Below are 16,399 nucleotides of genomic sequence, written 5' to 3' on the forward strand. Positions count from 1 at the left end.
ACACAGCCCATTACCCCTCTTACCCCTCAACACCCCCCAGGGCAGGGCTGTGAGTTAACTAACACAACCCATTACCCCTCAACACCCCCCAGGGCAGGGCTGTGAGTTAACTAACACAGCCCATTACCCCTCAACACCCCCAGGGCAGGGCTGTGAGTTAACTAACACAGCCCATTACCCCTCAACACCCCCAGGGCAGGGCTGTGAGTTAACTAACACAACCCATTACCCCTCTTACCCCTCAACACCCCCCAGGGCAGGGCTGTGAGTTAACTAACACAACCCATTACCCCTCAACACCCCCCAGGGCAGGGCTGTGAGTTAACTAACACAACCCATTACCCCTCTTACCCCTCACACCCCCAGGGCAGGGCTGTGAGTTAACTAACACAGCCCATTACCCCTCAACACCCCCCAGGGCAGGGCTGTGAGTTAACTAACACAACCCATTACCCCTCAACACCCCCCAGGGCAGGGCTGTGAGTTAACTAACACAGCCCATTACCCCTCAACACCCCCCAGGGCAGGGCTGTGAGTTAACTAACACAACCCATTACCCCTCAACACCCCCCAGGGCAGGGCTGTGAGTTAACTAACACAGCCCATTACCCCTCAACACCCCCAGGGCAGGGCTGTGAGTTAACTAACACAGCCCATTACCCCTCAACACCCCCAGGGCAGGGCTGTGAGTTAACTAACACAACCCATTACCCCTCAACACCCCCAGGGCAGGGCTGTGATCAACTACACAACCCATTACCCCTCAACACCCCCAGGGCAGGGCTGTGAGTTAACTAACACAGCCCAGGGCAGGGCTGTGAGTTAACTAACACAGCCCATTACCCTCAACACCCCCCAGGGCAGGGCTGTGAGTTAACTAACACAACCCATTACCCCTCAACACCCCCCAGGGCAGGGCTGTGAGTTAACTAACACAGCCCATTACCCTCAACACCCCCCAGGGCAGGGCTGTGAGTTAACTAACACAACCCATTACCCCTCAACACCCCCCAGGGCAGGGCTGTGAGTTAACTAACACAGCCCATTACCCCTCTTACCCCTCAACACCACCCAGGGCAGGGCTGTGAGTTAACTAACACAACCCATTACCCCTCTTACCCCTCAACACCCCCCAGGGCAGGGCTGTGAGTCAACTAACACAGCCCATTACCCCGCTTACCCCTCAACACCCCCCAGGGCAGGGCTGTGAGTTAACTAACACAACCCATTACCCCTCTTATCCCTCAACACCCCCCAGGGCAGGGCTGTGAGTCAACTAACACAGCCCATTACCCCTCTTACCCCTCAACACCCCCCAGGGCAGGGCTGTGAGTTAACTAACACAACCCATTACCCCTCTTACCCCTCAACACCCCCCAGGGCAGGGCTGTGAATTAACTAACACAACCCATTACCCCTCTTATCCCTCAACACCCCCCAGGGCAGGGCTGTGAGTCAACTAACACAGCCCATTACCCCTCTTATCCCTCAACACCCCCCAGGGCAGGGCTGTGAGTCAACTAACACAGCCCATTACCCCTCTTATCCCTCAACACCCCCCAGGGCAGGGCTGTGAGTCAACTAACACAGCCCATTACCCCTCTTACCACTCAACACCCCCCAGGGCAGGGCTGTGAGTTAACTAACACAGACCATTACCCCTCTTACCCCTCAACACCCCCCAGGGCAGGGCTGTGAGTTAACTAACACAGCCCATTACCCCTCAACACCCCCCAGAGCAGAGCTGTGGGTTAACTAACACAACCCTCAACCCTCCATACCCCTCTTACCCCTCAACACCCCCCAGAGCAGAGCTGTGAGTTAACTAACACAACGCATTACCCCTCTTACCCCTCATCATCCCCCAGAGCAGAGCTGTGAGTAAACTAACACAACCCATTACCCCTCTTATCCCTCAACACCCCCCAGAGCAGAGCTGTGCGTTAACTAACACAGACCATTACCCCTCTTACCCCTCTTACCCCTCAACATCCCCCCCCCAGCAGAGCTGTGGGTTAACTAACACAACCCTCAACCCTCCATACCCCTCTTACCCCTCAAGAGCAGAGCTGTGAGTTAACTAACACAACGCATTACCCCTCTTACCCCTCATCATCCCCCAGAGCAGAGCTGTGAGTAAACTAACACAACCCATTACCCCTCTTATCCCTCAACACCCCCCAGAGCAGAGCTGTGAGTTAACTAACACAACCCATTACCCCTCTTACCCCTCAACATCCCCCAGAGCAGAGCTGTGAGTTAACTAACACAACCCATTACCCCTCTTACCCCTCAACATCCCCCAGAGCAGAGCTGTGAGTTAACTAACACAACCCTCAACCCTCCATACCCCTCTTACCCCTCAACACCCCCCAGAGCAGAGCTGTGAGTTAACTAACACAACGCATTACCCCTCTTACCCCTCAACACCCCCCAGAGCAGAGCTGTGAGTTAACTATAACAACCCATTACCCCTCTTATCCCTCAACACCCCCCAGAGCAGAGCTGTGAGTTAACTAACACAACCCATTACCCCTCTTATCCCTCAACACCCCCAGAGCAGAGCTGTGAGTTAACTATAACAACCCATTACCCCTCTTACCCCTCAACACCCACCAGAGCAGGGCCGTGAGTTAACTAACACAACCCATTACCCCTCTTACCCCTAAACATCCCCCAGGGCAGGGCTGTGAGTCAACTAACACAGCCCATTACCCCTCAACACCCCCCAGAGCAGAGCTGTGAGTTAACTAACACAACCCATTACCCCTCTTACCCCTAAACATCCCCCAGGGCAGGGCTGTGAGTAAACTAACACAACCCTCAACCCTCCATACCCCTCTTACCCCTCAACATCCCCCCAGAGCAGAGCTGTGAGTTAACTAACACAACCCATTACCCCTCTTACCCCTCAACACCCCCCAGGGCAGGGCTGTGAGTCAACTAACACAACCCATTACCCCTCTTACCCCTCAACACCCCCCAGGGCAGGGCTGTGAGTCAACTAACACAACCCATTACCCCTCTTACCCCTCAACCCCCCAGGGCAGGGCTCCACAACCCATTACCCCTCTTACCCCTCAACATCCCCCAGAGCAGAGCTGTGAGTTAACTAACACAACCCATTACCCCTCTTACCCCTCAACACCCCCAGGGCAGGGCTGTGAGTCAACTAACACAACCCTCAACCCATTACCCTCTTTACCCCTCAACATCCCCCAGAGCAGAGCTGTGAGTTACCTAACACAACCCATTACCCCTCTTACCCCTCAACACCCCCCAGGGCAGGGCTGTGAGTTAACTAACACAACCCATTACCCCTCTTATCCCTCAACACCCCCCAGAGCAGGGCTGTGAGTTAACTAACACAGCCCATTACCCCTCTTATCCCTCAACACCCCCCAGGGCAGGGCTGTGAGTCAACTAACACAGCCCATTACCCCTCTTATCCCTCAACACCCCCCAGGGCAGGGCTGTGAGTCAACTAACACAACCCATTACCCCTCTTACCCTCAACACCCCCCAGGGCAGGGCTGTGAGTTAACTAACACAACCCATTACCCCTCTTACCCCTCAACATCCCCCAGAGCAGAGCTGTGAGTTAACTAACACAACCCATTACCCCTCTTATCCCTCAACACCCCCAGGGCAGGGCTGTGAGTCAACTAACACAACCCTCAACCCTCCATACCCCTCTTACCCCTCAACACCCCCAGAGCAGGGCCGTGAGTTAACTAACACAACCCATTACCCCTCTTACCCCTCAACATCCCCCAGAGCAGAGCTGTGAGTTAACTAACACAACCCATTACCCCTCTTACCCTCAACACCCCCAGGGCAGGGCTGTGAGTTAACTAACACAACCCATTACCCCTCTTATCCCTCAACACCCCCAGAGCAGGGCTGTGAGTTAACTAACACAGCCCATTACCCCTCTTATCCCTCAACACCCCCCAGGGCAGGGCTGTGAGTCAACTAACACAGCCCATTACCCCTCTTATCCCTCAACACCCCCCAGGGCAGGGCTGTGAGTCAACTAACACAGCCCATTACCCCTCTTACCACTCAACACCCCCCAGGGCAGGGCTGTGAGTTAACTAACACAGCCCATTACCCCTCTTACCCCTCAACACCCCCCAGGGCAGGGCTGTGAGTTAACTAACACAGCCCATTACCCCTCAACACCCCCCAGAGCAGAGCTGTGGGTTAACTAACACAACCCTCAACCCTCCATACCCCTCTTACCCCTCAACACCCCCCAGAGCAGAGCTGTGAGTTAACTAACACAACCCATTACCGCTCGTATCCCTCAACACCCCCAGAGCAGAGCTGTGGGTTAACTAACACAACCCTCAACCCTCCATACCCCTCTTACCCCTCAACACCCCCCAGAGCAGAGCTGTGAGTTAACTAACACAACGCATTACCCCTCTTACCCCTCATCATCCCCCAGAGCAGAGCTGTGAGTAAACTAACACAACCCATTACCCCTCTTACCACTCAACACCCCCCAGGGCAGGGCTGTGAGTTAACTAACACAGCCCATTACCCCTCTTACCCCTCAACACCCCCCAGGGCAGAGCTGTGAGTTAACTAACACAACCCTCAACCCTCCATACCCCTCTTACCCCTCAACACCCCCAGAGCAGAGCTGTGAGTTAACTATAACAACCCATTACCCCTCTTATCCCTCAACACCCCCAGAGCAGAGCTGTGAGTTAACTATAACAACCCATTACCCCTCTTATCCCTCAACACCCCCCAGAGCAGAGCTGTGAGTTAACTAACACAACCCATTACCCCTCTTACCCCTCAACACCCCCAGAGCAGAGCTGTGAGTTAACTAACACAACCCATTACCCCTCTTATCCCTCAACACCCCCAGAGCAGAGCTGTGAGTTAACTATAACAACCCATTACCCCTCTTACCCCTCAACACCCCCAGAGCAGAGCTGTGAGTCAACTAACACGACCCTCAACCCTCCATACCCCTCTTACCCCTCAACACCCACCAGAGCAGGGCCGTGAGTTAACTAACACAACCCATTACCCCTCTTACCCCTAAACATCCCCCAGGGCAGGGCTGTGAGTCAACTAACACAGCCCATTACCCCTCAACACCCCCAGAGCAGAGCTGTGAGTTAACTAACACAACCCATTACCCCTCTTACCCCTAAACATCCCCCAGGGCAGGGCTGTGAGTCAACTAACACAGCCCATTACCCCTCTTACCCCTCAACATCCCCCAGAGCAGAGCTGTGAGTTAACTAACACAACCCATTACCCCTCTTACCCCTCAACACCCCCCAGGGCAGGGCTGTGAGTCAACTAACACAACCCATTACCCCTCTTATCCCTCAACACCCCCCAGGGCAGGGCTGTGAGTTAACTAACACAACCCATTACCCCTCTTATCCCTCAACACCCCCCAGGGCAGGGCTGTGAGTCAACTAACACAACCCATTACCCCTCTTACCACTCAACACCCCCCAGGGCAGGGCTGTGAGTTAACTAACACAACCCTCAACCCTCCATACCCCTCTTACCCCTCAACACCCCCCAGAGCAGAGCTGTGAGTTAACTAACACAACCCATTACCCCTCTTATCCCTCAACACCCCCCAGGGCAGGGCTGTGAGTCAACTAACACAACCCTCAACCCTCCATACCCCTCTTACCCCTCAACACCCCCCAGAGCAGGGCCGTGAGTTAACTAACACAACCCATTACCCCTCTTACCCCTCAACATCCCCCAGAGCAGAGCTGTGAGTTAACTAACACAACCCATTACCCCTCTTACCCCTCAACACCCCCCAGGGCAGGGCTGTGAGTTAACTAACACAACCCATTACCCCTCTTATCCCTCAACACCCCCCAGAGCAGGGCTGTGAGTTAACTAACACAACCCATTACCCCTCTTATCCCTCAACACCCCCCAGGGCAGGGCTGTGAGTTAACTAACACAACCCATTACCCCTCTTACCCCTCAACACCCCCCAGAGCAGGGCTGTGAGTTAACTAACACAACCCATTACCCCTCTTATCCCTCAACACCCCCCAGAGCAGGGCCGTGAGTCAACTAACACAACCCATTACCCCTCTTACCCCTCAACACCCCCCAGGGCAGGGCTGTGAGTTAACTAACACAACCCATTACCCCTCTTATCCCTCAACACCCCCCAGGGAGGGCTGTGAGTTAACTAACACAACCCATTACCCCTCTTACCCCTCAACACCCCCCAGAGCAGAGCTGTGAGTTAACTAACACAACCCATTACCCCTCTTATCCCTCAACACCCCCCAGGGCAGGGCTGTGAATTAACTAACACAACCCATTACCCCTCTTATCCCTCAACACCCCCCAGGGCAGGGCTGTGAGTCAATTAACACAACCCATTACCCCTCTTACCACTCAACACCCCCCAGGGCAGGGCTGTGAGTTAACTAACACAACCCTCAACCCTCCATACCCCTCTTACCCCTCAACACCCCCCAGAGCAGAGCTGTGAGTTAACTAACACAACCCATTACCCCTCTTATCCCTCAACACCCCCAGGGCAGGGCTGTGAGTTAACTAACACAACCCTCAACCCTCCATACCCCGCTTACCCCTCAACACCCCCCAGAGCAGAGCTGTGAGTTAACTAACACAACCCATTACCCCTCTTATCCCTCAACACCCCCCAGAGCAGAGCTGTGAGTTAACTAACACAACCCATTACCCCTCTTATCCCTCAACACCCCCAGAGCAGAGCTGTGAGTTAACTAACACAACCCTCAACCCTCCATACCCCTCTTACCCCTCAACACCCCCCAGAGCAGGGCCGTGAGTTAACTAACACAACCCATTACCCCTCTTACCCCTCAACACCCCCCAGAGCAGGGCTGTGAGTCAACTAACACAACCCATTACCCCTCTTACCCCTCAACACCCCCCAGGGCAGGGCTGTGAGTTAACTAACACAACCCATTACCCCTCTTACCCCTCAACATCCCCCAGAGCAGAGCTGTGAGTTAACTAACACAACCCATTACCCCTCTTATCCCTCAACACCCCCCAGGGCAGGGCTGTGAGTCAACTAACACAACCCTCAACCCTCCATACCCCTCTTACCCCTCAACACCCCCCAGAGCAGGGCCGTGAGTTAACTAACACAACCCATTACCCCTCTTACCCCTCAACATCCCCCAGAGCAGAGCTGTGAGTTAACTAACACAACCCATTACCCCTCTTACCCCTCAACACCCCCCAGGGCAGGGCTGTGAGTTAACTAACACAACCCATTACCCCTCTTATCCCTCAACACCCCCCAGAGCAGGGCTGTGAGTTAACTAACACAACCCATTACCCCTCTTATCCCTCAACACCCCCCAGGGCAGGGCTGTGAGTTAACTAACACAACCCATTACCCCTCTTACCCCTCAACACCCCCCACGAGCAGGGCTGTGAGTTAACTAACACAACCCATTACCCCTCTTATCCCTCAACACCCCCAGAGCAGGGCCCAACTAACACAACCCATTACCCCTCTTATCCCTCAACACCCCCAGAGCAGGGCTGTGAGTTAACTAACACAACCCATTACCCCTCTTATCCCTCAACACCCCCCAGGGCAGGGCTGTGAGTTAACTAACACAACCCATTACCCCTCTTATCCCTCAACACCCCCAGGGCAGGGCTGTGAGTTAACTAACACAACCCATTACCCCTCTTATCCCTCAACACCCCCAGAGCAGGGCTGTGAGTTAACTAACACAACCCATTACCCTCTTATCCCTCAACACCCCCAGAGCAGGGCCGTGAGTTAACTAACACAACCCATTACCCCTCTTACCCCTCAACACCCCCAGGGCAGGGCTGTGAGTTAACTAACACAACCCTCATCCATACCCCTCTTACCCCTCAACACCCCCAGAGCAGGGCTGTGAGTTAACTAACACAACCCATTACCCCTCTTATCCCTCAACACCCCCAGAGCAGAGCTGTGAGTTAACTAACACAACCCTCCCCTTACTCAACACCCCCAGGGCAGGGCGTGACCCCCCTCAACCCTCCATTACTTACCCCTCAACACCCCCAGAGCAGGGCTGTGAGTTAACTAACACAACCCATTACCCCCCTCTTACCCCTCAACACCCCCAGAGCAGAGTTGTGAGTTAACTAACACAAACCCTCAATTACCCCTCTTACCCCTCATCATCCCTCAGAGCAGAGCTGTGAGTTAACTAACACAACCCATTACCCCTCTTATCCCTCAACACCCCCCAGAGCAGAGCTGTGAGTTAACTAACACAAACCATTACCCCTCTTACCCCTCATCATCCCTCAGAGCAGAGCTGTGAGTTAACTAACACAACCCATTACCCCTCTTATCCCTCAACACCCCCCAGAGCAGAGCTGTGAGTTAACTAACACAACCCATTACCCCTCTTATCCCTCAACACCCCCCAGAGCAGGGCTGTGAGTTAACTAACACAACCCATTACCCCTCTTATCCCTCAACACCCCCCAGAGCAGAGCTGTGAGTTAACTAACACAACCCATTACCCCTCTTACCCCTCAACACCCCCCAGGGCAGGGCCGTGAGTCAACTAACACAACCCTCAACCCTCCATACCCCTCTTACCCCTCAACACCCCCTAAAGCAGGGCCGTGAGTTAACTAACACAACCCCCAACCCTCCATACCCCTCTTATCCCCCAACACCCCCCAGGGCAGGGTCGTGAGTTAACTAACACACCCCCCCCACCCTCCATACCCCTCTTATCCCCCAACACCCCCCAGGGCAGGGTCGTGAGTTAACTCACACAACCCCCAACCCTCCATACACCTCTTATCACCCAACACCCCCAGGGCAGGGCACCATCCACACATGGCAGACCCCAGGCTCTTTGATGAGCTCACCTGTCCAGTGCTGCTCCACTTCCACCTCCTCTCCCCAGGGCCCCAGAGCTGTATCAGGGGCCAGAGATGATTCAGAATATTCCATAGGAATCGTATCTCCAAGCACACCTCTTTAGCCTGCGTACAGAGCTACTGCCGCTTAAAGGGAAATGGAATTAAGAAATGGGTTCAGTCCAACACAGATAAAAACCCCAGTCACAGCAGACAGAGTATGTATATATTTATCAAATAATTACATTTTATCTTTATTTACTTATTTGTACGCACGGGCAGATTTTCTTCTTCTTCTCTAAATGCCAGGATGAATTTTTGAGGCTGCCCAAGTCTCAGGGGCTTCCCCATTTTCCCGACGTTCATATCCCAGGCATGGGGACCCGTATGAAATGTGTAAATTGACCGTCCCAGAGTAATTGCGAGGCCATCTCTGTGCTCTCTCCAGTAAAACTCATGCCTTCATTACAATTCATGAAATGCAGCCCATCCCCGGGAAATGTGGAGAAATGCAAATATTTCAGGAGTGGTGGAGGCGGTGGTGGTCTGCTGGGAGAGCATTGTGTCCCGCTCAGGTTGGCCATGACTATTACTTACTGTGGCAGAGCCCCACGCATCCCATCACACACACACACGCACACATACACACATGCATACACACATAGCTACACACTCTGTCACTAACTCTATGCCACACAACAACATGTGTCTTGTTTTTCCAGGCACTGCTGCAGCATGACAATGAGGTGGGTATATGCAAATCCATTGCTTAAGTTTTGTGAATGATACATTTCGAGTAATGTTAGATATTTGATCATTATAGTTACATTTATTAGATATTAGTTACAGTCATTATAGTTACATTTATTAGATATTAGTTACAGTCATTATAGTTACATTTATTAGATATTAGTTACAGTCATTATAGTTACATTTATTAGATATTAGTTACAGTCTTTAACTACACTTTAAATGTTTCTTTACTTTTTTTAATAAACTACGACACCCTCCCAAGAAGAAAACCCACAATGACAGAGAATAACTTTATCTCAGAATATCCAGTATGTATTCCTCCTTTCGTTAGCCAGTGTATATATAGCTAGCAGGGTATGGAATACAGACATCTACAGGGATCCTATATATACACACAGTACAGTAAAATGCTAATTCAAAGAGCTGCTTCACAAATACAGCAGTGGATAGGATTATGGAGCTGAGCTGACAGCCTGTAAATTGGATTTTAGTCAAACCAGGGAAGGGGGGGTGAACACAAATTGGAGGGATACAATACTGACAACAACATGTGCCAAAAATGAGAAATGTGCCATTTTCAAGATAGACGCAGCACTGTTTTGACAGATGACATCCCATTTGTGATTTCACGAAACATAGGGAGAGAGAAGGAAGATAGTCCTATACCATTCCAAATGGCTGATAATAGTTGTTTTAAAGAAGCAGTGTAAATACACAAAAAAACAAGCTACCCATTTTTCCCTGTCGTCTGTCAATAGACATGGAGCATATTTGTACATAATTTGATTTGAGTCCCTACTTCCTCTCATCTCAATCCATGTGTATATTCTTAAGAACAGCCATTTCAGCTTGCTGAATTTTTCTACAATTTATTTAACCTTTATTTAACTAGGCAAGACAGTTAGGAAAAAAAATATTATTTACAATGACGGCCTACCTCAGCCAAACCCTAACTGGGACGAGGCTGGGCCAATTGTGTACCACCATATGGGACCCCCAATCACAGCCAGTTTTGATACAGCCTGGAATCAAACCAGGGTATGTAGTGACACCTCTAGCACTGAGATGCAGTGCTTTAGACCTCTGCGCCACTCGGGAGCCACAACCCTGTGTCAATGTGAGAAGGGAAGGCTTGGAGATGTGCGACACTAGAGGCACAAAATCCCCCAAACAGATGTATTAGGTTGAATGTGAGAAAAATGTATGACTTGAGAAAGGAGTTTTTTTAACAAGGTGCAAATGGTAGTTTTGTGTGGGTAGATGTAGGAGGCACATGAGTGTAATACTCACATTGACAAACATCGCCCCCTGTTGGAACTAGTCAGAATATATATATATATATATATATATATAGCAGATGCTTTTCAACACAACCCAACCTAACAGATCAGGAAATGATCAACTATAAAAACTAAATGTAAATTGAGAATGTGTTTTACAAAACATCCATAATAGAGAGGACTTACAACTGATATTGAACTGATTTGCCTGTACTCTCATCTAATCAACACCACCAGTCAGTTCATTGCACAATCAGGAACTATGCACAGCCAATAACTAGGAGGATGTTTTATATGATGCCTAATTAAAGGTCCCAAACATAACACAAGAGAGAAAACATTTATTTAGGTGAGGCAACTGTACGGATCTTGAAATTTCATTAAAAAATGACCTTATAAGTGTGACACCCTCCCAAACCAACACACACACACACACACACACACACACACACACACACACACACACACACACACACACACACACACACACACACACACACACACACACGCACACACGCACACACGCACACACACGCACACACACACGCACACACATGCACACACACACACAGCAAAGTGCAGCAGGGATTAAACAAACCCTATTAAACCCCACTAAGGAGATACATGATGGTAACAAATGAAGCCATTAAGCTCAGTCCAGGAAGTTGCAGTGGACTCCATTGTCTTCAGATTGTCTCTGCTAGAGTGCACACCAGTCTGCAGTTTCAGGCAATCTGCAGGTCCAAGACCTCAATAACCGGGGTTTTCTCTTTTGCTTACTCCCCCCCCTTCCCTCACACACACACACACACACACACACTTCTCCTTCCTAGCTCCCCCATTCTCTCCTCCTTCTCAGTACCTGTGCAGGACTGGCTGGAAGGGTCACATGGGACAGTGCTGAGAGTCAGGGAGTCACAGAGCAGTGCTATAGAGATAATTGCCATGTGATAAAGAGGTGATTGCCTGCTGGCACCAGGGGAGAATAAAACCATCAGGTTACAATAAAGAAGCAGATGCCTGACACTAAATGGAAGCTGTAGCAACGGGAAACTTTTTCCCTGCTTCTTTTCTTCTGCCTTCGTTTCTTTTCTTCCTTTCCTTTATTTTTCTTGTCGTAGCGAGAAAAGGTTATGGGCGTGATGATGAAGACGTGGTTCAATTGTATTTAGCTCTTTGTCTGCTACAGACATGTTGCTATCTACTGCCGAGGATAAATATACCATCTGAATGTGGATGAACGTTGTAGAAAAAGAAAATGACTCTAAATATCTCTGTCAACACTTCTAGTTGGTTGACCAAATTACTCTGAATATCTCTGTCAACACTTCTAGTTGGTGGACCAAATTACTCTGAATATCTCTGTCAACACTTCTAGTTGGTTGACCAAATTACTCTGAATATCTCTGTCAACACTTCTAGTTGGTGGACCAAATTACTCTGAATATCTCTGTCAACACTTCTAGTTGGTGGACCAAATTACTCTGAATATCTCTGTCAACACTTCTAGTTGGTTGACCAAATTACTCTGAATATCTCTGTCAACACTTCTAGTTGGTTGACCAAATTACTCTGAATATCTCTGTCAACACTTCTAGTTGGTTGACCAAATTACTCTGAATATCTCTGTCAACACTTCTAGTTGGTTGACCAAATTACTCTGAATATCTCTGTCAACACTTCTAGTTGGTGGACCAAATTACTCTGAATATCTCTGTCAACACTTCTAGTTGGTTGACCAAATTACTCTGAATATCTCTGTCAACACTTCTAGTTGGTGGACCAAATTACTCTGAATATCTCTGTCAACACTTCTAGTTGGTGGACCAAATTACTCTGAATATCTCTGTCAACACTTCTAGTTGGTGGACCAAATTACTCTGAATATCTCTGTCAACACTTCTAGTTGGTGACCAAATTACTCTGAATATCTCTGTCAACACTTCTAGTTGGTGGACCAAATTACTCTGAATATCTCTGTCAACACTTCTAGTTGGTTGACCAAATTACTCTGAATATCTCTGTCAACACTTCTAGTTGGTGGACCAAATTACTCTGAATATCTCTGTCAACACTTCTAGTTGGTGGACCAAATTACTCTGAATATCTCTGTCAACACTTCTAGTTGGTGGACCAAATTACTCTGAATATCTCTGTCAACACTTCTAGTTGGTGGACCAAATTACTCTGAATATCTCTGTCAACACTTCTAGTTGGTGGACCAAATTACTCTGAATATCTCTGTCAACACTTCTAGTTGGTTGACCAAATTACTCTGAATATCTCTGTCAACACTTCTAGTTGGTGGACCAAATTACTCTGAATATCTCTGTCAACACTTCTAGTTGGTGGACCAAATTACTCTGAATATCTCTGTCAACACTTCTAGTTGGTTGACCAAATTACTCTGAATATCTCTGTCAACACTTCTAGATGGTGGACCAAATTACTCTGAATATCTCTGTCAACACTTCTAGTTGGTTGACCAAATTACTCTGAATATCTCTGTCAACACTTCTAGTTGGTGGACCAAATTACTCTGAATATCTCTGTCAACACTTCTAGTTGGTTGACCAAATTACTCTGAATATCTCTGTCAACACTTCTAGTTGGTTGACCAAATTACTCTGAATATCTCTGTCAACACTTCTAGTTGGTTGACCAAATTACTCTGAATATCTCTGTCAACACTTCTAGTTGGTGGACCAAATTACTCTGAATATCTCTGTCAACACTTCTAGTTGGTGGACCAAATTACTCTGAATATCTCTGTCAACACTTCTAGTTGGTTGACCAAATTACTCTGAATATCTCTGTCAACACTTCTAGTTGGTGGACCAAATTACTCTGAATATCTCTGTCAACACTTCTAGTTGGTGGACCAAATTACTCTGAATATCTCTGTCAACACTTCTAGTTGGTGGACCAAATTACTCTGAATATCTCTGTCAACACTTCTAGTTGGTTGACCAAATTACTCTGAATATCTCTGTCAACACTTCTAGTTGGTTGACCAAATTACTCTGAATATCTCTGTCAACACTTCTAGTTGGTTGACCAAATTACTCTGAATATCTCTGTCAACACTTCTAGTTGGTGGACCAAATTACTCTGAATATCTCTGTCAACACTTCTAGTTGGTGGACCAAATTACTCTGAATATCTCTGTCAACACTTCTAGTTGGTGGACCAAATTACTCTGAATATCTCTGTCAACACTTCTAGTTGGTGGACCAAATTACTCTGAATATCTCTGTCAACACTTCTAGTTGGTTGACCAAATTACTCTGAATATCTCTGTCAACACTTCTAGTTGGTTGACCAAATTACTCTGAATATCTCTGTCAACACTTCTAGTTGGTGGACCAAATTACTCTGAATATCTCTGTCAACACTTCTAGTTGGTGGACCAAATTACTCTGAATATATCTGTCAACACTTCTAGTTGGTGGACCAAATTACTCTGAATATCTCTGTCAACACTTCTAGTTGGTTGACCAAATTACTCTGAATATCTCTGTCAACACTTCTAGTTGGTGGACCAAATTACTCTGAATATCTCTGTCAACACTTCTAGTTGGTTGACCAAATTACTCTGAATATCTCTGTCAACACTTCTAGTTGGTGGACCAAATTACTCTGAATATCTCTGTCAACACTTCTAGTTGGTTGACCAAATTACTCTGAATATCTCTGTCAACACTTCTAGTTGGTGGACCAAATTATTCTGAATATCTCTGTCAACACTTCTAGTTGGTGGACCAAATTACTCTGAATATCTCTGTCAACACTTCTAGTTGGTGGACCAAATTACTCTGAATATCTCTGTCAATACTTCCAGTTGGTTGACCAAATTACTCTGAATATCTCTGTCAACACTTCTAGTTGGTGGACCAAATTACTCTGAATATCTCTGTCAACACTTCTAGTTGGTTGACCAAATTACTCTGAATATCTCTGTCAACACTTCTAGTTGGTTGACCAAATTACTCTGAATATCTCTGTCAACACTTCTAGTTGGTGGACCAAATTACTCTGAATATCTCTGTCAACACTTCTAGTTGGTGGACCAAATTACTCTGAATATCTCTGTCAACACTTCTAGTTGGTTGACCAAATTACTCTGAATAGCTCTGTCAACACTTCTAGTTGGTTGACCAAATTACTCTGAATATCTCTGTCAACACTTCTAGTTGGTGGACCAAATTACTCTGAATATCTCTGTCAACACTTCTAGTTGGTTGACCAAATTACTCTGAATATCTCTGTCAACACTTCTAGTTGGTTGACCAAATTACTCTGAATATCTCTGTCAACACTTCTAGTTGGTTGACCAAATTACTCTGAATATCTCTGTCAACACTTCTAGTTGGTGGACCAAATTACTCTGAATATCTCTGTCAACACTTCTAGTTGGTGGACCAAATTACTCTGAATATCTCTGTCAACACTTCTAGTTGGTGGACCAAATTACTCTGAATATCTCTGTCAACACTTCTAGTTGGTTGACCAAATTACTCTGAATATCTCTGTCAACACTTCTAGTTGGTTGACCAAATTACTCAGAATATCTCTGTCAACACTTCTAATTGGTGGACCAAATTACTCTGAATATCTCTGTCAACACTTCTAGTTGGTTGACCAAATTACTCTGAATATCTCTGTCAACACTTCTAGTTGGTTGACCAAATTACTCTGAATATCTCTGTCAACACTTCTAGTTGGTTGACCAAATTACTCTGAATATCTCTGTCAACACTTCTAGTTGGTTGACCAAATTACTCTGAATATCTCTGTCAACACTTCTAGTTGGTTGACCAAATTACTCTGAATATCTCTGTCAACACTTCTAGTTGGTGGACCAAATTACTCTGAATATCTCTGTCAACACTTCTAGTTGGTTGACCAAATTACTCTGAATATCTCTGTCAACACTTCTAGTTGGTGGACCAAATTACTCTGAATATCTCTGTCAACACTTCTAGTTGGTGGACCAAATTACTCTGAATATCTCTGTCAACACTTCTAGTTGGTGGACCAAATTACTCTGTATATCTCTGTCAACACTTCTAGTTGGTTGACCAAATTACTCTGAATATCTCTGTCAACACTTCTAGTTGGTGGACCAAATTACTCTGAATATCTCTGTCAACACTTCTAGTTGGTTGACCAAATTACTCAGAATATCTCTGTCAACACTTCTAGTTGGTGGACCAAATTACTCTGAATATCTCTGTCAACACTTCTAGTTGGTTGACCAAATTACTCTGAATATCTCTGTCAACACTTCTAGTTGGTTGACCAAATTACTCTGAATATCTCTGTCAACACTTCTAGTTGGTGGACCAAATTACTCTGAATATCTCTGTCAACACTTCTAGTTGGTTGACAAAATTACTCTGAATATCTCTGTCAACACTTCTAGTTGGTTGACAAAATTACTCTGAATATCTCTGTCAACACTTCTAGTT

At 47.5% G+C, this 16,399-nt stretch overlaps 1 protein-coding gene across 12 annotated transcripts in view; it reads left to right on the plus strand.

Moving 5' to 3' along the window:
• LOC118359241 (CUGBP Elav-like family member 5) overlaps nucleotides 1–16,399 on the plus strand; it is a 418,411-nt gene that overhangs the window by 371,633 nt on the left and 30,379 nt on the right. For 7 of the 12 annotated variants that reach the window (XM_035737648.2, XM_035737651.2, XM_035737649.2 and 4 more), the window contains exon 7: nucleotides 9,618–9,641. The exons of the other annotated variants lie outside the window; for them this stretch is intronic. In XM_035737648.2, the coding sequence (XP_035593541.2) occupies nucleotides 9,618–9,641 (24 nt within the window). The remainder of the gene's footprint in view (nucleotides 1–9,617; nucleotides 9,642–16,399) is intronic. 12 annotated transcript variants of the gene reach the window in all.

The sequence above is a fragment of the Oncorhynchus keta genome, chromosome 26 (assembly GCF_023373465.1).
Source record: "Oncorhynchus keta strain PuntledgeMale-10-30-2019 chromosome 26, Oket_V2, whole genome shotgun sequence".
Taxonomy (NCBI): domain Eukaryota; kingdom Metazoa; phylum Chordata; class Actinopteri; order Salmoniformes; family Salmonidae; genus Oncorhynchus; species Oncorhynchus keta.